The 24545-nt window shown below is 53.5% G+C and overlaps 1 protein-coding gene across 1 annotated transcript in view; it reads left to right on the top strand.

Moving 5' to 3' along the window:
- The window catches only part of LOC144791007 (putative cation-transporting ATPase 13A4), a 331299-nt gene that overhangs the window by 301318 nt on the left and 5436 nt on the right, over positions 1 to 24545 (top strand). Inside the window, exon 29 of the mRNA XM_078665633.1 lies at positions 21061 to 21141. Within this exon, the coding sequence (XP_078521759.1) occupies positions 21061 to 21141 (81 nt within the window). The remainder of the gene's footprint in view (positions 1 to 21060; positions 21142 to 24545) is intronic.

The following is a 24545-nucleotide window of genomic DNA, read 5'->3' as shown; positions in this document are numbered from 1 at the left end:
GCCCACTCTGACATGAAGCCACCGTGCATTAGTAGAGAGAGAGGGTGGGGCAGTGACCACGCCCACTCTCACATGAAGCCACCATGCATTGGTAAAGGGAGAGGGTGGGCAGGGACCATGCCCACTCTCACATGAAGCCACCGTGCATTGGTAGTGGCAGAGGGTGGGGCACTGACCACGCCCACTCTCACATGAAGCCACCATGCATTGGTAGAGGGAGAGGGTGGGGCAGTGACCACGCCCACTCTCACATGAAGCCACCGTGCATTGGTAGCGGCAGAGGGTGGGGCAGTGACCACGCCCACTCTGACATGAAGCCACCGTGCATTAGTAGAGAGAGAGGGTGGGGCAGTGACCATGCCCACTCTCACATGAAGCCACCATGCATTGGTAAAGGGAGAGGGTGGGCAGGGACCATGCCCACTCTCACATGAAGCCACCGTGCATTGGTAGAGGGAGAGGGTGGGGCAGTGACCACACCCACTCTCACATGAAGCCACCATGCATTGGTAGAGGGAGAGGGTGGGGCAGTGACCACGCCCACTGTCACATGAAGCCACCATGCATTGGTAGAGAGAGAGGGTGGGGCAGTGACCACGCCCACTCTCACATGAAGCCACCATGCATTGGTAGAGGGAGAGGGTTGGGCAGTGACCACGCCCACTCTCACATGAAGCCACCATGCATTGGTAGAGGGAGAGGGTGGGGCAGTGACCACGCCCACTCTCACATGAAGCCACCATACATTGGTAGCGGAAGAGGGTGGGGCAGTGACCAGACCGACTCTCACATGAAGCCACCATGCATTGGTAGAGGGAGAGAGTGGGGCAGTGACCACGCCCACTCTCACATGAAGCCACCATGCATTGGTAGAGGGAGAGGGTGGGGCAGTGACCACGCCCACTCTCACATGAAGCCACCGTGCATTGGTAGAGAGAGAGGGTGGGGCAGTGACCACGCCCACTCTCACATGAAGCCACCATGCATTGGTAGAGGGAGAGGGTGGGGCAGTGACCATGCCCACTCTCACATGAAGCCAACGTGCATTGGTAGTGGCAGAGGGTGGGGCAGTGACCACACCCACTCTTACATGAAGCTACCATGCATTGGTAGAGGGAGAGGGTGGGGCAGTGACCACGCCCACTCTCACATGAAGCTGCCATGCATTGGTAGAGGGAGAGGGTGGGGCAGTGACCACGCCCACTCTCACATGAAGCCACCATGCATTGGTAGAGGGAGAGGGTGGGGCATTGACCACGCCCCCATCTCACATGAAGCCACCATGCATTGGTAGAGGCAGAAGGTGGGGCAGTGACCACGCCCACTCTCACATGAAGCCACCATGCATTGGTAGAGGGAGAAGGTGGGGCAGTGACCACGCCCACTCTCACATGAAGCCACCATGCATTGGTAGCGGCAGAGGGTGGGGCAGTGACCACGCCCACTCTCACATGAAGCCACCGTGCATTGGTAGAGGGAGAGGGTGGGGCAGTGACCACGCCCACTCTCACATGAAGCCACCGTGCATTGGTAGTGGCAGAGGGTGGGGCAGGGACCACGCCCACTCTCAAATGAAGCCACCATGCATTGGTAGAGGGAGAGGGTGGGGCAGTGACCACGCCCACTCTCACATGAAGCCACCATGCATTGGTAGAGGGAGAGGTTGGGGCAGTGACCACGCCACTCTCACATGAAGCCATCATGCATTGGTAGCGGCAGAGGCTGGGGCATAGACCACGCCCACTCTCACATGAAGCCACCATGCATTGGTAGAGGGAGAGGGTGGGGCAGTGACCACACCCACTCTCACATGAAGCCATCATGCATTGGTAGCGGCAGAGGGTGGGGCAGTGACCAAGCCCACTCTCACATGAAGCCACCGTGCTTTGGTAGAGGGAGAGGGTGGGGCAGTGACCACGCCCACTCTCACATGAAGCCACCATGCATTGGTAGAGGGAGAGGGTGGGGCAGTGACCACGCCCACTCTCACATGAAGCCACCGTGCATTGGAAGCGGCATGCATTGGAAGCGGCAGAGGGTGAGGCAGTGACCACACCCACTATCACATGAAGCCACCATGCATTGGTAGAGGGAGAGGGTGGGGCAGTGACCACGCCCACTCTCACATGAAGCCACCATGCATTGGTAGAGGGAGAGGGTGGGGCAGTGACCACGCCCACTCTCACATGAAGCCACCATGCATTGGTAGCGGCAGAGGGTGGGGCAGTGACCACGCCCACTCTCACATGAAGCCACCATGCATTGGTAGAGGGAGAGGGTGGGGCAGTGACCACGCCCACTCTCAAATGAAGCCACCGTGCATTGGTAGCGGCAGAGGGTGGGGCATTGACCACGCCCACTCTGACATGAAGCCACCGTGCATTAGTAGAGAGAGAGGGTGGGGCAGTGACCACGCCCACTCTCACATGAAGCCACCATGCATTGGTAAAGGGATAGGGTGGGCAGGGACCATGCCCACTCTCACATGAAGCCACCGTGCATTGGTAGTGGCAGAGGGTGGGGCACTGACCACGCCCACTCTCACATGAAGCCACCATGCATTGGTAGAGGGAGAGGGTGGGGCAGTGACCACGCCCACTCTCACATGAAGCCACCGTGCATTGGTAGCGGCAGAGGGTGGGGCAGTGAGCACGCCCACTCTGACATGAAGCCACCGTGCATTAGTAGAGAGAGAGGGTGGGGCAGTGACCATGCCCACTCTCACATGAAGCCACCATGCATTGGTAAAGGGAGAGGGTGGGCAGGGACCATGCCCACTCTCACATGAAGCCACCGTGCATTGGTAGAGGGAGAGGGTGGGGCAGTGACCACACCCACTCTCACATGAAGCCACCATGCATTGGTAGAGGGAGAGGGTGGGGCAGTGACCACGCCCACTCTCACATGAAGCCACCATGCATTGGTAGAGGGAGAGGGTGGGGCAGTGACCACGCCCACTCTCACATGAAGCCACCATGCATTGGTAGAGAGAGAGGGTGGGGCAGTGACCACGCCCACTCTCACATGAAGCCACCATGCATTGGTAGAGGGAGAGGGTTGGGCAGTGACCACGCCCACTCTCACATGAAGCCACCATGCATTGGTAGAGGGAGAGGGTGGGGCAGTGACCACGCCCACTCTCACATGAAGCCACCATACATTGGTAGCGGAAGAGGGTGGGGCAGTGACCACACCCACTCTCACATGAAGCCACCATGCATTGGTAGAGGGAGAGAGTGGGGCAGTGACCACGCCCACTCTCACATGAAGCCACCATGCATTGGTAGAGGGAGAGGGTGGGGCAGTGACCACGCCCACTCTCACATGAAGCCACCATGCATTGGTAGAGGGAGAGGGTGGGGCAGTGACCACGCCCACTCTCACATGAAGCCACCATGCATTGGTAGAGGGAGAGGGTGGGGCAGTGACCACGCCCACTCTCACATGAGGCCACAATGCATTGGTAGAGGGAGAGGGTGGGGCAGTGACCACGCCCACTCTCACATGAAGCCGCCATGCATTGGTAGAGGGAGAGGGTGGGGCAGTGGCCACGCCCACTCTCACATGAAGCCACCATGCATTGGTAGCGGCAGATGGTGGGGCAGTGACCACGCCCACTCTCACATAAAGCCACCATGCATTGGTAGAGGGAGAAGGTGGGGCAGTGACCACGCCCACTCTGACATGAAGCCACCGTGCATTAGTAGAGAGAGAGGGTGGGGCAGTGACCACGCCCACTCTCACATGAAGCCACCATGCATTGGTAAAGGGAGAGGGTGGGCAGGGACCATGCCCACTCTCACATGAAGCCACCGTGCATTGGTAGTGGCAGAGGGTGGGGCACTGACCACGCCCACTCTCACATGAAGCCACCATGCATTGGTAGAGGGAGAGGGTGGGGCAGTGACCACGCCCACTCTCACATGAAGCCACCGTGCATTGGTAGCGGCAGAGGGTGGGGCAGTGACCACGCCCACTCTGACATGAAGCCACCGTGCATTAGTAGAGAGAGAGGGTGGGGCAGTGACCATGCCCACTCTCACATGAAGCCACCATGCATTGGTAAAGGGAGAGGGTGGGCAGGGACCATGCCCACTCTCACATGAAGCCACCGTGCATTGGTAGAGGGAGAGGGTGGGGCAGTGACCACACCCACTCTCACATGAAGCCACCATGCATTGGTAGAGGGAGAGGGTGGGGCAGTGACCACGCCCACTGTCACATGAAGCCACCATGCATTGGTAGAGAGAGAGGGTGGGGCAGTGACCACGCCCACTCTCACATGAAGCCACCATGCATTGGTAGAGGGAGAGGGTTGGGCAGTGACCACGCCCACTCTCACATGAAGCCACCATGCATTGGTAGAGGGAGAGGGTGGGGCAGTGACCACGCCCACTCTCACATGAAGCCACCATACATTGGTAGCGGAAGAGGGTGGGGCAGTGACCAGACCGACTCTCACATGAAGCCACCATGCATTGGTAGAGGGAGAGAGTGGGGCAGTGACCACGCCCACTCTCACATGAAGCCACCATGCATTGGTAGAGGGAGAGGGTGGGGCAGTGACCACGCCCACTCTCACATGAAGCCACCATGCATTGGTAGAGGGAGAGGGTGGGGCAGTGACCACGCCCACTCTCACATGAAGCCACCATGCATTGGTAGAGGGAGAGGGTGGGGCAGTGACCACGCCCACTCTCACATGAAGCCACCATGCATTGGTAGAGGGAGAGGGTGGGGCAGTGACCACGCCCACTCTCACATGAAGCCGCCATGCATTGGTAGAGGGAGAGGGTGGGGCAGTGGCCACGCCCACTCTCACATGATGCCACCATGCATTGGTAGCGGCAGAGGGTGGGGCAGTGACCACGCCCACTCTCACATGAAGCCACCATGCATTGGTAGAGGCAGAAGGTGGGGCAGTGACCACGTCCACTCTCACATGAAGCCACCATGCATTGGTAGAGGGAGAAGGTGGGGCAGTGACCACGCCCACTCTCACATGAAGCCACCATGCATTGGTAGCGGCAGAGGGTGGGACAGTGACCACGCCCACTCTCACATGAAGCCACCGTGCATTGGTAGAGGGAGAGGGTGGGGCAGTGACCACGCCCACTCTCACATGAAGCCACCGTGCATTGGTAGAGGGAGAGCGGGGGGCAGTGACCACGCCCACTCTCACATGAAGCCACCATGCATTGGTAGAGGGAGAGGGTGGGGCAGTGACCACGCCCACTCTCACATGAAGCCACCATGCATTGGTAGAGGGAGAGGGTGGGGCAGTGACCACGCCACTCTCACATGAAGCCACCATGCATTGGTAGCGGCAGAGGCTGGGGCAGTGACCACGCCCACTCTCACATGAAGCCACCATGCATTGGTAGAGGGAGAGGGTGGGGCAGTGACCACGCCCACTCTCACATGAAGCCACCATGCATTGGTAGCGGCAGAGGGTGGGGCAGTGACCACGCCCACTCTCACATGAAGCCACCGTGCTTTGGTAGAGGGAGAGGGTGGGGCAGTGACCACGCCCACTCTCACATGAAGCCACCGTGCATTGGTAGCGGCAGAGGGTGAGGCAGTGACCACACCCACTCTCACATGAAGCCACCATGCATTGGTAGAGGGAGAGGGTGGGGCAGTGACCACGCCCACTCTCATATGAAGCCACCATGCATTGGTAGAGGGAGAGGGTGGGGCAGTGACCACGCCCACTCTCACATGAAGCCACCATGCATTGGTAGCGGCAGAGGGTGGGGCAGTGACCACGCCCACTCTCACATGAAGCCACCATGCATTGGTAGAGGGAGAGGGTGGGGCAGTGACCACGCCCACTCTCACATGAAGCCACCATGCATTGGTAGAGGGAGAGGGTGGGCAGGGACCATGCCCACTCTCACATGAAGCCACCTTGCATTGGTAGTGGCAGAGGGTGGGGCAGTGACCACACCCACTCTCACATGCAGCTACCATGCATTGGTAGAGGGAGTGGGTGGGGCAGTGACCACGCCCACTCTCACATGAAGCCACCATGCATTGGTAGAGGGAGAGGGTGGGGCAGTGACCACGCCCACTCTCGCATGAAGCCACCATGCATTGGTAGAGGGAGAGGGTGGGGCAGTGACCACACCCACTGTCACATGAAGCCACCATGCATTGGTAGAGAGAGAGGGTGGGGCGGTGACCACGCCCACTCTCACATGAAGCCACCGTGCATTGGTAGCGGCAGAGGGTGTGGCAGTGACCACGCCTACTCTCACATGAAGCCACCATGCATTGGTAGAGGGAGAGGGTGGGGCAGTGACCACGCCCACTCTCACATGAAGCCAACATGCATTGGTAGAGGGAGAGGGTTGGGCAGTGACCACGCCCACTCTCACATGAAGCCACCATGCATTGGTAGAGGGAGAGGGTGGGGCAGTGACCACGCCCACTCTCACATGAAGCCACCATGCATTGGTAGAGGGAGAGGGTGGGGCAGTGACCACGCCCACTCTCACATGAAGCCACCATGCATTGGTAGAGGGAGAGGGTGGGGCAGTGACCACGCCCACTCTCACATGAGGCCACCATGCATTGGTAGTGGCAGAGGGTGGGGCAGTGACCACGCCCACTCTCACATGATGCCACCATGCATTGGTAGAGGGAGAGGGTGGGGCAGTGACCACTCCCACTCTCACATGAAGCCACCATGCATTGGTAGCGGCAGAGGGTGGGGCAGTGACCATGCCCACTCTCACATGAACGCATTGGTAGAGGGAGAGGGTGGGGCAGTGACCACGCCCACTCTCACATGAAGCCACCATGCATTGGTAGCGGCAGAGGGTGGGGCAGTGACCATGCCCACTCTCACATGAAGCTACCATGCATTGGTAGAGGGAGAGGGTGGGGCAGTGACCATGCCCACTCTCACATGAAGCCTCCATGCATTGGTAGAGGGAGAGGGTGGGGCAGTGACCACGCCCACTCTCACATGAAGCCACCATGCATTGGTAGAGGGAGAGGGTGGGGCAGTGACCACGCCCACTCTCACATGAAGCCACCATGCATTGGTAGAGGGAGTGGGTGGGCCAGTGACCACGCCCACTCTCACATGAAGCCACCATGCATTGGTAGAGGGAGAGGGTGGGGCAGTGACCACTCCCACTCTCACATGAAGCCACCATGCATTGGTAGAGGGAGAGGGTGGGGCAGTGACCACGCCCACTCTCACATGAAGCCACCATGCATTGGTAGAGGGAGTGGGTGGGCCAGTGACCACGCCCACTCTCACATGAAGCCACCGTGCATTGGTAGAGGGAGAGGGTGGGGCACTGACCACGCCCACTCTCACATGAAGCCACCGTGCATTGGTAGCGGCAGAGGGTGGGGCAGTGACCACACCCACTCTCACATGAAGCCACCATGCATTGGTAGAGGGAGACGGTGGGGCGGTGACCACGCCCACTCTCACATGAAGCCACTATGCATTGGTAGCTGCAGAGGGAGTTTTTTATAAGCTTCTGGGGGGGTCTTTAAGGGAGGGGCTCAGGCTCCACTTCTTTCTTCAGGAGGCTTCCGAAGAAACATCGAAATGTATCATGCCTCCCACCAAATGACCCGTTCCCACAATGCCCCAGTAAAGCCTCCACTGCCTGTGTCTACGATGGGCACTGCAGGTTTGAGTGCCTCAGTCCTGCACATATTGGTCATCTTACGTCATGAATCAGAAAATACTCTGAGTTTCCTAAAGTGCCCCAGTAAACACACATTGTAAATACACAGGCACAGCAACACAGGCACACAGACATCACCACAAGGACACAGTCACAGAGATACAGAGAGGGACTCACAGACACAGAAATGCAAGCACAGCGACACAAGCACAGACATAGACACAAGCATAGACACACAAGCAAAGAGACAAACTACTGCCTATAGGGACATATCTATCACACGTTCATGCAGCGCAGTGAAGCAATCCACCTCGCTGCACTGCGTGAAAGGTAAAGGGTAGGAATGCGCTGTATTTAACATCATATGGCCCAGTCCTGTCCTTTCCTTGCTCTGGTGCACTTTTGGCAGCCTGGCGCCAAAGCAGGCTCCCTTGGGTCATGGTGCAGGGGTGCCTGCATTGTAGGCAGGATTGTTTTTGTGCAGGAAGGGACTCCTTCTTGCACAACAACCAAGGGGCACCTCCTACACCAAAACAATCCTTCGAGGATTTGTCCTCTTTCTGTGTGTGCTGCAGAATGCCGGGACAGGATGCGCCCGCTGCGCTGTTCTTCCTCTACGCGCATCAATATATCAGGATCACAATGGGAAGAGCAGCGCAAGGTGCAGCGTGTAATCACTGGAAGGCAGAAAGAAAGACGTACACAAACCAAACAAAGTAAGAAGGTAACCGCAACAACACAACCTCCCAGTGACACTGACAAACTACAGTAAAGGAAGCAGCGGGGCATGCTTCACTCTGAGGCAAAGTAAGCACAGTGTAGGCAGCAAAGTGCAAGCTTCACTCTGATGCAACTCAAGCAAGCACAGTACAGGCAGCAGCAAGCACAGTACAGGCAGCAGCAAGCACAGTACAGGCAGCAGCAGTGCAATCTTCACTCTTCACAATTGTACCACGTTGTGACGAAACATGTGTCGGCTGGTCTTTTGTTTCTGTATTAATCTGGATTGATATAAAAATCCCTATTAAGATATTCCTGATGGCGACCGTCATAATTTCTGCAAGAAAAGTTCTTTGAAGTTTTATTTATTTATTTATTTTATATGCTTATATAGCGCCTGAATAGACCCCCGAAGGGGTATCTCTGCGCTTAGCCATACAAAGAAACCGACAGCTCAACCCAAGCAGTGCTAGAGGGTGGAGGGAAGTGAAATGGATTAAATGCTGGAAAAAAGGTAAGTTTTCAGGGCTTTTCGAAAAGACAGGTGGTCAGTGCTAAGCTTTAATGCAAGGGGGAGGGTGTTCCAAAGAACAGGCCCTGTGTATGCCAAAGACTTGCCTCCTTGACGAGCTTTTTTAATTTTTGGAACCTTAAGGAGTTGGAGATTGCTCGATCGTAGTGAGCGACCCGGAACATAAGGAAGGAAGGCTGTGGAGAGGAATTTCGGGCCTTTCCCGATCAGGCACTTGTGGATTGTACATAAGATTTTAAATTTGGTCCGCAGTCGCACTGGCAGCCAGTGGAGTTCCAACAGTAGTGGCCTGGAGGGAGTCCTGGAAGGAGCCTTCATAATTAACCTCGCGGCCGTATTCTGGACCACCTGTAGTTTGTTAAAATGGCCTTCATTAGCTGACAAAAGATGGCCATTACAGTAGTCCAGTCTACTAACGACCAAAGCCTGGACCAAGGTCTTTCTGTGGTGATCTGGGAGTAAAGGAAAGACCCTTCTCAGCAGAGAGATAACCCCGAAACAGGTACCCGCAACCTGATTGACGTGATCTTTGAAGGTCAATGACTGTTCAAATTGCACTCCCAGATTTCTGACGGTCTGTTTAGGAATAGGGGCACGTCCTAGTTCAAGAGGCCACCACTCATTAGACCACAATGTTACTGCTTCCCCATAGAGTACAACTTCTGTTTTGGCCACGTTGCACTGTAAGCAGTTGTTGGCCATCCAGTTGGAAACTGCCCTCATACCTTCTGCAAAAGTTCTTTGTAAAGCAGGAGAGAAGGTCTTAAAAGGGAACAGAAGTTGGGTGTCATCGGCATAGGACACCGGTATAAACCCAAAAGATCTCACTAAGTCAGCCAGGGGGGCCACGTACACATTAAACAGTGTGGGGCTTAGGCAAGAGCCCTGTGGCACACCCCTGGTGAGCTCCCTGGCGATGGATTTATGGGGGCCCAATCTGACTTCTTGAGAGCGGCCGGAGAGGAAACTCTCCATCCAGGACAGAGCCATGCCTCCCAATCCTATCTCTCTCAGACGGCAGAGAAGCAAATCGTGAGACACCGTATCGAAGGCAGCGGATAAGTCCAATAGCACCAGAATCATAGACCCTCCACTATCGAGCGTCATCCTGATGTTATTGGTGACAGCCAGTAGGGCAGATTCGGTGCTATGGTTGGGCCTAAAACCGGATTGTGAGGGATCTAGGCCATCCGCTGTCTCGATATAGTTGGAGAGGTGGGTGTTCACGTGCTTCTCTGTTAATTTGCCGATGTAAGGCAAGAGAGAGATAGGTCGGAGGTTAGATAGATCCGTCCAGGGTAGGGTAGCCTTCTTCCGGATTGGGTTTACAACCGCAGTCTTCCATTCCATGGGGACTTGGCCTTTGGCCAGGGAGATGTTAATAACTGCCTGGATCGAGGGGCCTAAGATGGAAATCAAAGGGGGCATCATTTTAGCAGGAAGAAGGTCGCTGGGAGAGCCTGTTTTCATATGGCCAATGAGGGTTGTCAAATTATGATCTGTGACGGGAGGAATGACACACAGGGAGTTTGAAGCCTGTGTGCCGGATTTAGCTTCGGGAATAGATGAAATACCCCCACCTTTAGAGGTTAAAATTTTATCATAGATCAAATTTATTTTATCCTCGAAGAACTCAGAAATTTCGTCACAGAGAAGTTGAGAAGCATCATCGGTGCTTTCAGTGGCTGTGGGTTTAATAAAATTGCGTAAAATTTTAAACAATTCACACGGACAGTTCCCTGCCTCCTCCAGTTGAGTAGAGAAGTGGACTTTCCTGGCTAATTTTATATTTTTATAATATACTGACTGAGCCTCGTGGAATGCTTTCCTTGCTTCTTCATTTTTGGATGTTCTCCACTTTTTTTCTAAGCGTCTGCATTTTTGCTTTTCTTTCCTAAGATCAGCTGTATACCATTTCTCCTGTTTGGACTGGGGGAATTGCTTGTGTAGTTTAAGGGGGGCAATGGTGTCAATAGCAGATTTCAGGGACTGATTAAATTTCTCTAATACAGACTCAGCAGTGTCTATATCCGTAACAATCGGTTGCACCCAGTAATTGTGCAAATTGGTAGCTGAAATTTTATGCCATTCTCGACGAAGAATAGGCGGGGGCAGAGCTTTCTGAGGTTGTTTGATTGGTCCAGCCAGATAAAACTCAACCAAAAAGTGATCTGACCAAAGGATCTTTTTGGCAGGTAAACAGCGTATTTTGGTACAGTTGGAGAATATAAGATCCAGGGTGTGACCACCTGTGTGTGTGGCACCGTTGTTAATTATTTTAAGCCCCATGTGAGATAGGTCAGTTGTTAAATGGATGGATTCCGGCAATTCAGGAGTGTCCATATGTATATTAAAGTCTCCAAGGAGGATAAAATCCTCCTTGGCTCTCATATGAGGGGGCAAGTGTTTCCAGAAGGAGCAGGGCAAAGTCAGGGTTAGGAGTGGGTGGACGATACAGGAGGGCTCCTTTCCAGGAAGTACTACCCAGTGTGATTTTAAAAATCATGATTTCCATCATTGGACTACATATTTGGTCTAAAGTGGTTAACTTAAACGTGTCCTTACATATGATCGCCAAGCCACCACCAGTTTTTTTGGGCCTATCAACATGCATAATTCTATATCCTGAGGGAACCCCCAACACAACAGCGGAAGTTGTATGGGGTTTCATCCAGGTCTCTGTAAAAAAACAAAGGTCAGGTTGTTCTGCATGAATAAGGTCCCAGATCTGTAATTGGTGCTTAGGCATGGAACGCACATTTAACAGGAGACATTTAAGTTCTGGGGGAGTTGTAGTGACAGTAGTTTTAGCGCAAGTATTATTTCCAGTCAAGTCTGACTGGAAACGACATTGAAGGCATGAAAAACTTCCTTCGAGCTGTTTATATTGCAGCCGTGTATCACATTTCACCCTTGGCTGAAGGAGTCGGAGGGTTTGGGGTGCATAAGTGACAAGGTTACTACCTTCGATGTCAGGAACCATCGTGGGATCGCCTAATAGCACCGGTACCTCTGTCTGCCTCGTCCTGTCGCGGACGGGCGCAGACGGGCAGCTCTTTGGCTGGTCTTCGGCGTTGCTTCGGCGACGCTGCGCGCGATCGCTGCGCGCTCACAGAGGGCGATGGCTAAATAGGCTCTCCAGATAGGTGCACTAGAGCGCTAACCGCTCGTGGAGTGTCCCGGCAGGAAGTGACTGGCTCTCCCTGGCCCGCCCTCCGCGCAACGGTACTGGTTACCGCGTCGGAACGGGGCGGGTCAGGAGGAAAGACGAGCACAGGCTTCCTAAGGTCGGTAAATATCGTTTCCCTCCTCTTTGTACTCAAGGAAGGGCTATGGGGTATTATTCACCCCAGTGTCAATATGTGCGTGGTATGAGTGTAAAGCGTGTCGCTGAGTGACAGTGCTCAATTAAAAAACAACATCGTTAGTGATTCAACAGATGTGATTTTAAAACAAGTATTAAAAGACAGGCTCTTCGCGTTTTAACACCCACCACAAATATAACATGCACGGGGCACAATTGCGGTAGCTTTGAGTGGCTGAGCGGCGTAGAGACTCTGCCACCGTCTCACAACCGCAGCTCACCTGGGTCAGGGCTCCGCCTAAGTAGGCTCTCCAGATAGGTGCACTAGAGCGCTAACCGCTCGTGGAGTGTCCCGGCAGGAAGTGACTGGCTCTCCCTGGCCCGCCCTCCGCGCAACGGTACTGGTTACCGCGTCGGAACGGGGCGGGTCAGGAGGAAAGACGAGCACAGGCTTCCTAAGGTCGGTAAATATCGTTTCCCTCCTCTTTGTACTCAAGGAAGGGCTATGGGGTATTATTCACCCCAGTGTCAATATGTGCGTGGTATGAGTGTAAAGCGTGTCGCTGAGTGACAGTGCTCAATTAAAAAACAACATCGTTAGTGATTCAACAGATGTGATTTTAAAACAAGTATTAAAAGACAGGCTCTTCGCGTTTTAACACCCACCACAAATATAACATGCACGGGGCACAATTGCGGTAGCTTTGAGTGGCTGAGCGGCGTAGAGACTCTGCCACCGTCTCACAACCGCAGCTCACCTGGGTCAGGGCTCCGCCTAAGTAGGCTCTCCAGATAGGTGCACTAGAGCGCTAACCGCTCGTGGAGTGTCCCGGCAGGAAGTGACTGGCTCTCCCTGGCCCGCCCTCCGCGCAACGGTACTGGTTACCGCGTCGGAACGGGGCGGGTCAGGAGGAAAGACGAGCACAGGCTTCCTAAGGTCGGTAAATATCGTTTCCCTCCTCTTTGTACTCAAGGAAGGGCTATGGGGTATTATTCACCCCAGTGTCAATATGTGCGTGGTATGAGTGTAAAGCGTGTCGCTGAGTGACAGTGCTCAATTAAAAAACAACATCGTTAGTGATTCAACAGATGTGATTTTAAAACAAGTATTAAAAGACAGGCTCTTCGCGTTTTAACACCCACCACAAATATAACATGCACGGGGCACAATTGCGGTAGCTTTGAGTGGCTGAGCGGCGTAGAGACTCTGCCACCGTCTCACAACCGCAGCTCACCTGGGTCAGGGCTCCGCCTAAGTAGGCTCTCCAGATAGGTGCACTAGAGCGCTAACCGCTCGTGGAGTGTCCCGGCAGGAAGTGACTGGCTCTCCCTGGCCCGCCCTCCGCGCAACGGTACTGGTTACCGCGTCGGAACGGGGCGGGTCAGGAGGAAAGACGAGCACAGGCTTCCTAAGGTCGGTAAATATCGTTTCCCTCCTCTTTGTACTCAAGGAAGGGCTATGGGGTATTATTCACCCCAGTGTCAATATGTGCGTGGTATGAGTGTAAAGCGTGTCGCTGAGTGACAGTGCTCAATTAAAAAACAACATCGTTAGTGATTCAACAGATGTGATTTTAAAACAAGTATTAAAAGACAGGCTCTTCGCGTTTTAACACCCACCACAAATATAACATGCACGGGGCACAATTGCGGTAGCTTTGAGTGGCTGAGCGGCGTAGAGACTCTGCCACCGTCTCACAACCGCAGCTCACCTGGGTCAGGGCTCCGCCTAAGTAGGCTCTCCAGATAGGTGCACTAGAGCGCTAACCGCTCGTGGAGTGTCCCGGCAGGAAGTGACTGGCTCTCCCTGGCCCGCCCTCCGCGCAACGGTACTGGTTACCGCGTCGGAACGGGGCGGGTCAGGAGGAAAGACGAGCACAGGCTTCCTAAGGTCGGTAAATATCGTTTCCCTCCTCTTTGTACTCAAGGAAGGGCTATGGGGTATTATTCACCCCAGTGTCAATATGTGCGTGGTATGAGTGTAAAGCGTGTCGCTGAGTGACAGTGCTCAATTAAAAAACAACATCGTTAGTGATTCAACAGATGTGATTTTAAAACAAGTATTAAAAGACAGGCTCTTCGCGTTTTAACACCCACCACAAATATAACATGCACGGGGCACAATTGCGGTAGCTTTGAGTGGCTGAGCGGCGTAGAGACTCTGCCACCGTCTCACAACCGCAGCTCACCTGGGTCAGGGCTCCGCCTAAGTAGGCTCTCCAGATAGGTGCACTAGAGCGCTAACCGCTCGTGGAGTGTCCCGGCAGGAAGTGACTGGCTCTCCCTGGCCCGCCCTCCGCGCAACGGTACTGGTTACCGCGTCGGAACGGGGCGGGTCAGGAGGAAAGACGAGCACAGGCTTCCTAAGGTCGGTAAATATCGTTTCCCTCCTCTTTGTACTCAAGGAAGGGCTATGGGGTATTATTCACCCCAGTGTCAATATGTGCGTGGTATGAGTGTAAAGCGTGTCGCTGAGTGACAGTGCTCAATTAAAAAACAACATCGTTAGTGATTCAACAGATGTGATTTTAAAACAAGTATTAAAAGACAGGCTCTTCGCGTTTTAACACCCACCACAAATATAACATGCACGGGGCACAATTGCGGTAGCTTTGAGTGGCTGAGCGGCGTAGAGACTCTGCCACCGTCTCACAACCGCAGCTCACCTGGGTCAGGGCTCCGCCTAAGTAGGCTCTCCAGATAGGTGCACTAGAGCGCTAACCGCTCGTGGAGTGTCCCGGCAGGAAGTGACTGGCTCTCCCTGGCCCGCCCTCCGCGCAACGGTACTGGTTACCGTGTCGGAACGGGGCGGGTCAGGAGGAAAGACGAGCACAGGCTTCCTAAGGTCGGTAAATATCGTTTCCCTCCTCTTTGTACTCAAGGAAGGGCTATGGGGTATTATTCACCCCAGTGTCAATATGTGCGTGGTATGAGTGTAAAGCGTGTCGCTGAGTGACAGTGCTCAATTAAAAAACAACATCGTTAGTGATTCAACAGATGTGATTTTAAAACAAGTATTAAAAGACAGGCTCTTCGCGTTTTAACACCCACCACAAATATAACATGCACGGGGCACAATTGCGGTAGCTTTGAGTGGCTGAGCGGCGTAGAGACTCTGCCACCGTCTCACAACCGCAGCTCACCTGGGTCAGGGCTCCGCCTAAGTAGGCTCTCCAGATAGGTGCACTAGAGCGCTAACCGCTCGTGGAGTGTCCTGGCAGGAAGTGACTGGCTCTCCCTGGCCCGCCCTCCGCACAACGGTACTGGTTACCGCGTCGGAACGGGGCGGGTCAGGAGGAAAGACGAGCACAGGTTTCCTAAGGTCGGTAAATATCGTTTCCCTCCTCTTTGTACTCAAGGAAGGGCTATGGGGTATTATTCACCCCAGTGTCAATATGTGCGTGGTATGAGTGTAAAGCGTGTCGCTGAGTGACAGTGCTCAATTAAAAAACAACATCGTTAGTGATTCAACAGATGTGATTTTAAAACAAGTATTAAAAGACAGGCTCTTCGCGTTTTAACACCCACCACAAATATAACATGCACGGGGCACAATTGCGGTAGCTTTGAGTGGCTGAGCGGCGTAGAGACTCTGCCACCGTCTCACAACCGCAGCTCACCTGGGTCAGGGCTCCGCCTAAGTAGGCTCTCCAGATAGGTGCACTAGAGCGCTAACCGCTCGTGGAGTGTCCCGGCAGGAAGTGACTGGCTCTCCCTGGCCCGCCCTCCGCGCAACGGTACTGGTTACCGCGTCGGAACGGGGCGGGTCAGGAGGAAAGACGAGCACAGGCTTCCTAAGGTCGGTAAATATCGTTTCCCTCCTCTTTGTACTCAAGGAAGGGCTATGGGGTATTATTCACCCCAGTGTCAATATGTGCGTGGTATGAGTGTAAAGCGTGTCGCTGAGTGACAGTGCTCAATTAAAAAACAACATCGTTAGTGATTCAACAGATGTGATTTTAAAACAAGTATTAAAAGACAGGCTCTTCGCGTTTTAACACCCACCACAAATATAACATGCACGGGGCACAATTGCGGTAGCTTTGAGTGGCTGAGCGGCGTAGAGACTCTGCCACCGTCTCACAACCGCAGCTCACCTGGGTCAGGGCTCCGCCTAAGTAGGCTCTCCAGATAGGTGCACTAGAGCGCTAACCGCTCGTGGAGTGTCCCGGCAGGAAGTGACTGGCTCTCTCTGGCCCGCCCTCCGCGCAACGGTACTGGTTACCGCGTCGGAACGGGGCGGGTCAGGAGGAAAGACGAGCACAGGCTTCCTAAGGTCGGTAAATATCGTTTCCCTCCTCTTTGTACTCAAGGAAGGGCTATGGGGTATTATTCACCCCAGTGTCAATATGTGCGTGGTATGAGTGTAAAGCGTGTCGCTGAGTGACAGTGCTCAATTAAAAAACAACATCGTTAGTGATTCAACAGATGTGATTTTAAAACAAGTATTAAAAGACAGGCTCTTCGCGTTTTAACACCCACCACAAATATAACATGCACGGGGCACAATTGCGGTAGCTTTGAGTGGCTGAGCGGCGTAGAGACTCTGCCACCGTCTCACAACCGCAGCTCACCTGGGTCAGGGCTCCGCCTAAGTAGGCTCTCCAGATAGGTGCACTAGAGCGCTAACCGCTCGTGGAGTGTCCCGGCAGGAAGTGACTGGCTCTCCCTGGCCCGCCCTCCGCACAACGGTACTGGTTACCGCGTCGGAACGGGGCGGGTCAGGAGGAAAGACGAGCACAGGTTTCCTAAGGTCGGTAAATATCGTTTCCCTCCTCTTTGTACTCAAGGAAGGGCTATGGGGTATTATTCACCCCAGTGTCAATATGTGCGTGGTATGAGTGTAAAGCGTGTCGCTGAGTGACAGTGCTCAATTAAAAAACAACATCGTTAGTGATTCAACAGATGTGATTTTAAAACAAGTATTAAAAGACAGGCTCTTCGCGTTTTAACACCCACCACAAATATAACATGCACGGGGCACAATTGCGGTAGCTTTGAGTGGCTGAGCGGCGTAGAGACTCTGCCACCGTCTCACAACCGCAGCTCACCTGGGTCAGGGCTCCGCCTAAGTAGGCTCTCCAGATAGGTGCACTAGAGCGCTAACCGCTCGTGGAGTGTCCCGGCAGGAAGTGACTGGCTCTCCCTGGCCCGCCCTCCGCGCAACGGTACTGGTTACCGCGTCGGAATGGGGCGGGTCAGGAGGAAAGACGAGCACAGGCTTCCTAAGGTCGGTAAATATCGTTTCCCTCCTCTTTGTACTCAAGGAAGGGCTATGGGGTATTATTCACCCCAGTGTCAATATGTGCGTGGTATGAGTGTAAAGCGTGTCGCTGAGTGACAGTGCTCAATTAAAAAACAACATCGTTAGTGATTCAACAGATGTGATTTTAAAACAAGTATTAAAAGACAGGCTCTTCGCGTTTTAACACCCACCACAAATATAACATGCACGGGGCACAATTGCGGTAGCTTTGAGTGGCTGAGCGGCGTAGAGACTCTGCCACCGTCTCACAACCGCAGCTCACCTGGGTCAGGGCTCCGCCTAAGTAGGCTCTCCAGATAGGTGCACTAGAGCGCTAACCGCTCGTGGAGTGTCCCGGCAGGAAGTGACTGGCTCTCCCTGGCCCGCCCTCCGCGCAACGGTACTGGTTACCGCGTCGGAACGGGGCGGGTCAGGAGGAAAGACGAGCACAGGCTTCCTAAGGTCGGTAAATATCGTTTCCCTCCTCTTTGTACTCAAGGAAGGGCTATGGGGTATTATTCACCCCAGTGTCAATATGTGCGTGGTATGAGTGTAAAGCGTGTCGTTGAGTGACAGTGCTCAATTAAAAAACAACATCGTTAGTGATTCAACAGATGTGATTTTAAAACAAGTATTAAAAGACAGGCTCTTCGCGTTTTAACACCCACCACAAATATAACATGCACGGGGCACAATTGCGGTAGCTTTGAGTGGCTGAGCGGCGTAGAGACTCTGCCACCGTCTCACAACCGCAGCTCACCTGGGTCAGGGCTCCGCCTAAGTAGGCTCTCCAGATAGGTGCACTAGAGCGCTAACCGCTCGTGGAGTGTCCCGGCAGGAAGTGACTGGCTCTCCCTGGCCCGCCCTCCGCGCAACGGTACTGGTTACCGCGTCGGAACGGGGCGGGTCAGGAGGAAAGACGAGCACAGGCTTCCTAAGGTCGGTAAATATCGTTTCCCTCCTCTTTGTACTCAAGGAAGGGCTATGGGGTATTATTCACCCCAGTGTCAATATGTGCGTGGTATGAGTGTAAAGCGTGTCGCTGAGTGACAGTGCTCAATTAAAAAACAACATCGTTAGTGATTCAACAGATGTGATTTTAAAACAAGTATTAAAAGACAGGCTCTTCGCGTTTTAACACCCACCACAAATATAACATGCACGGGGCACAATTGCGGTAGCTTTGAGTGGCTGAGCGGCGTAGAGACTCTGCCACCGTCTCACAACCGCAGCTCACCTGGGTCAGGGCTCCGCCTAAGTAGGCTCTCCAGATAGGTGCACTAGAGCGCTAACCGCTCGTGGAGTGTCCCGGCAGGAAGTGACTGGCTCTCCCTGGCCCGCCCTCCGCGCAACGGTACTGGTTACCGTGTCGGAACGGGGCGGGTCAGGAGGAAAGACGAGCACAGGCTTCCTAAGGTCGGTAAATATCGTTTCCCTCCTCTTTGTACTCAAGGAAGGGCTATGGGGTATTATTCACCCCAGTGTCAATATGTGCGTGGTATGAGTGTAAAGCGTGTCGCTGAGTGACAGTGCTCAATTAAAAAACAACATCGTTAGTGATTCAACAGATGTGATTTTAAAACAAGTATTAAAAGACAGGCTCTTCGCGTTTTAACACCCACCACAAATATAACATGCACGGGGCACAATTGCGGTAGCTTTGAGTGGCTGAGCGGCGTAGAGACTCTGCCACCGTCTCACAACCGCAGCTCACCTGGGTCAGGGCTCCGCCTAAGTAGGCTCTCCAGATAGGTGCACTAGAGCACTAACCGCTCGTGGAGTGTCCCGGCAGGAAGTGACTGGCTCTCCCTGGCCCGCCCTCCGCACAACGGTACTGGTTACCGCGTCGGAACGGGGCGGGTCAGGAGGAAAGACGAGCACAGGTTTCCTAAGGTCGGTAAATATCGTTTCCCTCCTCTTTGTACTCAAGGAAGGGCTATGGGGTATTATTCACCCCAGTGTCAATATGTGCGTGGTATGAGTGTAAAGCGTGTCGCTGAGTGACAGTGCTCAATTAAAAAACAACATCGTTAGTGATTCAACAGATGTGATTTTAAAACAAGTATTAAAAGACAGGCTCTTCGCGTTTTAACACCCACCACAAATATAACATGCACGGGGCACAATTGCGGTAGCTTTGAGTGGCTGAGCGGCGTAGAGACTCTGCCACCGTCTCACAACCGCAGCTCACCTGGGTCAGGGCTCCGCCTAAGTAGGCTCTCCAGATAGGTGCACTAGAGCGCTAACCGCTCGTGGAGTGTCCCGGCAGGAAGTGACTGGCTCTCCCTGGCCCGCCCTCCGCGCAACGGTACTGGTTACCGCGTCGGAACGGGGCGGGTCAGGAGGAAAGACGAGCACAGGCTTCCTAAGGTCGGTAAATATCGTTTCCCTCCTCTTTGTACTCAAGGAAGGGCTATGGGGTATTATTCACCCCAGTGTCAATATGTGCGTGGTATGAGTGTAAAGCGTGTCGCTGAGTGACAGTGCTCAATTAAAAAACAACATCGTTAGTGATTCAACAGATGTGATTTTAAAACAAGTATTAAAAGACAGGCTCTTCGCGTTTTAACACCCACCACAAATATAACATGCACGGGGCACAATTGCGGTAGCTTTGAGTGGCTGAGCGGCGTAGAGACTCTGCCACCGTCTCACAACCGCAGCTCACCTGGGTCAGGGCTCCGCCTAAGTAGGCTCTCCAGATAGGTGCACTAGAGCGCTAACCGCTCGTGGAGTGTCCCGGCAGGAAGTGACTGGCTCTCCCTGGCCCGCCCTCCGCGCAACGGTACTGGTTACCGCGTCGGAACGGGGCGGGTCAGGAGGAAAGACGAGCACAGGCTTCCTAAGGTCGGTAAATATCGTTTCCCTCCTCTTTGTACTCAAGGAAGGGCTATGGGGTATTATTCACCCCAGTGTCAATATGTGCGTGGTATGAGTGTAAAGCGTGTCGTTGAGTGACAGTGCTCAATTAAAAAACAACATCGTTAGTGATTCAACAGATGTGATTTTAAAACAAGTATTAAAAGACAGGCTCTTCGCGTTTTAACACCCACCACAAATATAACATGCACGGGGCACAATTGCGGTAGCTTTGAGTGGCTGAGCGGCGTAGAGACTCTGCCACCGTCTCACAACCGTTTTTACACTGTTTTTACACTAAAACCTTCACCCTAATACGTATGCACAGGACTTGGGGGCATATTATCAAGGACAGGCGATACATTATCGCCGCTTTTATCGGCAGGAAACTGCCGATAAAGCGGCGATAATGCGCTTGATAATATGCTCTATGATTTCCAATCGAAGCCCATGTTAGATGTCTTCACATCTAACATGGGCTTTGATCGGAATTCATAGAGCATATTATCAAGCCCATTATCGCCGCTTTATCGGCAGTTTCCTGCCGATAAAAGCGGCGATAATGTATCGCCCGTCCTTGATAATATGCCCCTCGGTTCTATATTCCTTCTGTCTGTTGCTTTATTTCACGTGTACTTTGCTTGGTGCTGAATATCCTTTCACTAGCAATGAATTAATTAATGAACACATATGTTAATGCTTACATCCTACCCATGTAATGTGTGCTTCCCCTCTGCCTCGCCAGCTCGTCTGTCTCCCAATGCTGTGGCGGGTGCACATCTTCGTCCTGCTGGTCGTCTGCTTTGTCGTGCTGTCTTTTGTGGAGGTAAGAATATTATCAGCGAATTAAAGACTAACAACAAAGAGCTCCTAGCATAAGGAATTAAATTAGAAAGATATTCTGTAAAAGTGTATTGATTTATTTTGAGTAACAGGGCCGATTAATAGTTTTGGTTCCAGACCGACCCCTGGTGAGGCCTTTCTGGAAGGATCAATCAATTAATCGGGGTTTTGTAGAGCACACTACTCACCCATGAGTGTCTCAAGTCGCGGGGGAGTTTGGGCAGCTCTGGGGTCATAAGCAAAGCCAGGTCTTGAGGTCTTTTCTGAAAGCTTGCAGTTTAGGGCTTTGTCTGATGCTAAGGGGAAGTTCATTCCCGGTCTTGGCCGCGATGTAGGAGAAGGATCTGCCACCCTCCGTTCGGGCTCAGTGGATGCGGGAGATTTTGGCAAGGGCTAGGTCGGTGGAGCGGAGGTTTCTCTTGGGGGCATGGAAGGAGATTCTTTCATTGAGGTATTGGGGTCCCGCATTGTGGGGGGCTTTGTAGGCATGTGTGAGCAGCTTGAAGGTAACTCTTTTTGATGGGGAACCAGTGGAGGTCTCAGAGGTGATGTGGTTGTGTCCTGGGATTCTGAGGACGAGTCTGGCGGCGGCAATCTGGACGGTCTGGAGTCTGTGAAGAAGAGATTTGTTGATTCCATAGAGAGCGTATCCATAGACTAGCCTGCTGGTAATGAGTGCGTGGCTGACGGTCTTCCTGGACTCTGGGGGGTCCATTTGAAGGTCTTGCGGAGTACACGGAGGCTGTTGAAGCATGTGTAGGATAATGCATTGGTCTGTCGGTTCATGGTGAGTGTGGAGTCAAGTATGATGCCAAGGTTGCAGGCGTGGTCTTTGGGGGTAGGAAGGATTCCGAGGGCTGGGGGCCACCAGACTTCTTCCCATGCGGCAGGGGTGGATCCGAGGATGAGGACTTCCATTTTTTCTGTGTTGAGCTTCGGGTAGCTGCTGCTCATCCATGATGCACTGTCCTTCATTGCTTCCTTGAAACTGATCCCGTTAATGTTGGGTTCCTTTGTGAGGAAGAGGATGAATTTGGTGTCGTCGGCATAGGACACTATGCAAGGGCCATGTATTCTGATGATGATTGCAACGGGGGCCATGTAGATATTGAAGACTGTAGGGCTGAGGGAGGATCCTTGGGTTATTCCTCATCTTATCTCAGTGGGTTTGGAGAGGAAGGGTGGGAGTCTTAGGTGGGAGTCTTATTCTTTGTGTTCTGCCAGAGAGGAAAGCGTGGATCCAGTCTAAGGCGATTCCCTGTATGCCGGCGTCGTGGAGAATGGTGGCTAGTGTACGGTGGGAGATGGTATTGCAGGCTGCTGAGAGTTCTAGTAGGATGAGAGCTGCAGTGTGGCCTTCATCGAGGAGAGTGCTGATGCCGTCCGTGGTGGCTAGTAGAGCGGTCTCTGTGCTGTGGTTGCTGCGGAATCCAGATTGGGATGAGTCCAGGATGTTGTTGGTTTCTATGAAGTGCGTTATCTGGGTGTTGACAATTGTCTCGGTGACTTTGGCAGCGAAAGGGAGGAGAGAGTTCTTGAGGTCCGTCGAGTCTGCGGAGGGCTTCTTGCGGAGGGGTTTGACTTCGGCGTGTTTCCATTTGTCAAAGAACGTGCCTGTTTCGTGGGTACATTTCATCGCCATCACACCAAACTATGATGGACAGAGGCAGCCATGCGAAAGATGAGCAGCGGGCAGGGCCCACTGGGTGCTCCAGAGTGAATGCTCTTCGTAGTCTATTCGGTGTCTTCTGTGGTGACAGGAGTCCAGGTGAGGAGGGTCGGCTGGGTGGCGTTGCTAGTGGGAGAATTAGGGTCGATGCCCTTGGTCGTCGAAGTTATCATATAGTGTCCTGAAGGAGAGTGGCACTCTGACACTTTTTAGGAATTTGCCTGCAAGGTTTTGCCGAGGTGACAAATATCATCTGCGATAAAAAAAAATCACCCCCCACAACACAAGTACATGTTTGCATTAGAACCATAATACAAATAGTAGTGTTTGTCTTTGAAGATGAATACACCACTCGCGTGCCCCCTGTGCCTGCATCTGGTACCTCGGGATGTCCTCTGCTCCTGATTTCCATGTCTTACAAACCAACCACTGCCCACTTCCTACCCTCTGACAACAACTGTCAAGGTCCCACCCTCTGATAACCACTGCCCACCTCCTATCTTCTGACAACCACTGCCCATGTCCCACCCTCTGACAACCACTGCCCACTTCCTACCCTTTGACAACCACTGCCCACTTCCTACCCTCTGACAACCACTGCCCACTTCCTATCCTCTGACAACAACCTCTGCCCAACTCCTATCCTATGACCAGTGCCCACCTCCTGCCCTCTGACACCCTCTTCCCACCTCCTATCCTGTAACACCCACTGCCTGCCTTCCACCCTCTGACAACCGCTGACAACCTCTTATCCTCTGGAAATCCCTGCACACATCCTATCCTCTGACAACCACTGCCCACCTCTGATAACCACTGCCCACCTTCTATACTCTGACAACCACTGCCCACCTCCCACTGCCCTCCTCCCACCCCCTGACAACCCCTGCCCACCTCCTATCCTCTGCAACCATTGAACACCTCCTTTTCCTCTGACAACCACCACTTCCCCCTTCCACCCTCGGACAGCCACTGCCCACCTTCTATACTCTGACAACCACTGTCCACTCCTATCCTCGTTCAACCACTGCCCACCTCCCACCCTCTGACACTCACTGACCACCTAACACCCAATGACAACTGCTGCTCACCTCCTACCATCTGACTACCGCTGCCTCACTCCTATGCTCTAAAAAAAAACTGCCTACCTCTCACTCAACTCCCACCCTCCGACAACCACTGCCCACCTCTCACCCTCTGACAGCCACTGCCTACCTCCTATCCTTTGACAACCAATGTCCACCTCCTTCCCACTGACAACCACTGCCCAACTCCTATCCTCTGACACCCTCTTACCACCTCATATCCTATGACAACCACTGCCCACTTCATACCCTCTGCAACCATTGAACACCTCCTTTTCCTCCGACAACCACTGACCACTTTCCAACCTCTGACAACACTGCCCCCTTCCGCCCTCGGACAGCCACTGCCCACCTTCTATACTCTGACAACCACTGCCCACTTCTATCCTCTTACAACCACTGCCCACCTCATACCCTCTTTAACCATTGAACACCTCCTTTTCCTCTGACAACCACTGCCCACCTTCCACCCTCCAACAACACTGCCCACCTCCCACCCTCCGACACTCACTGTCCACTTCCCACCCTCTGACACCCACTGCCCACCTTCCATCCTATGACAACCTGGGCCCACTCCTATCCTCTGACACCCATGCCCACCTCCTGCCCTCTGACAACCACTGCCCACCTTCCACC

This window comes from Lissotriton helveticus, chromosome 11, assembly GCF_964261635.1.
Source record: "Lissotriton helveticus chromosome 11, aLisHel1.1, whole genome shotgun sequence".
Lineage (NCBI taxonomy): Eukaryota > Metazoa > Chordata > Amphibia > Caudata > Salamandridae > Lissotriton > Lissotriton helveticus.
The sequence above is the reverse complement of the archived record's forward strand: the minus strand, read 5'-3'. Positions and strand labels throughout refer to the sequence as shown.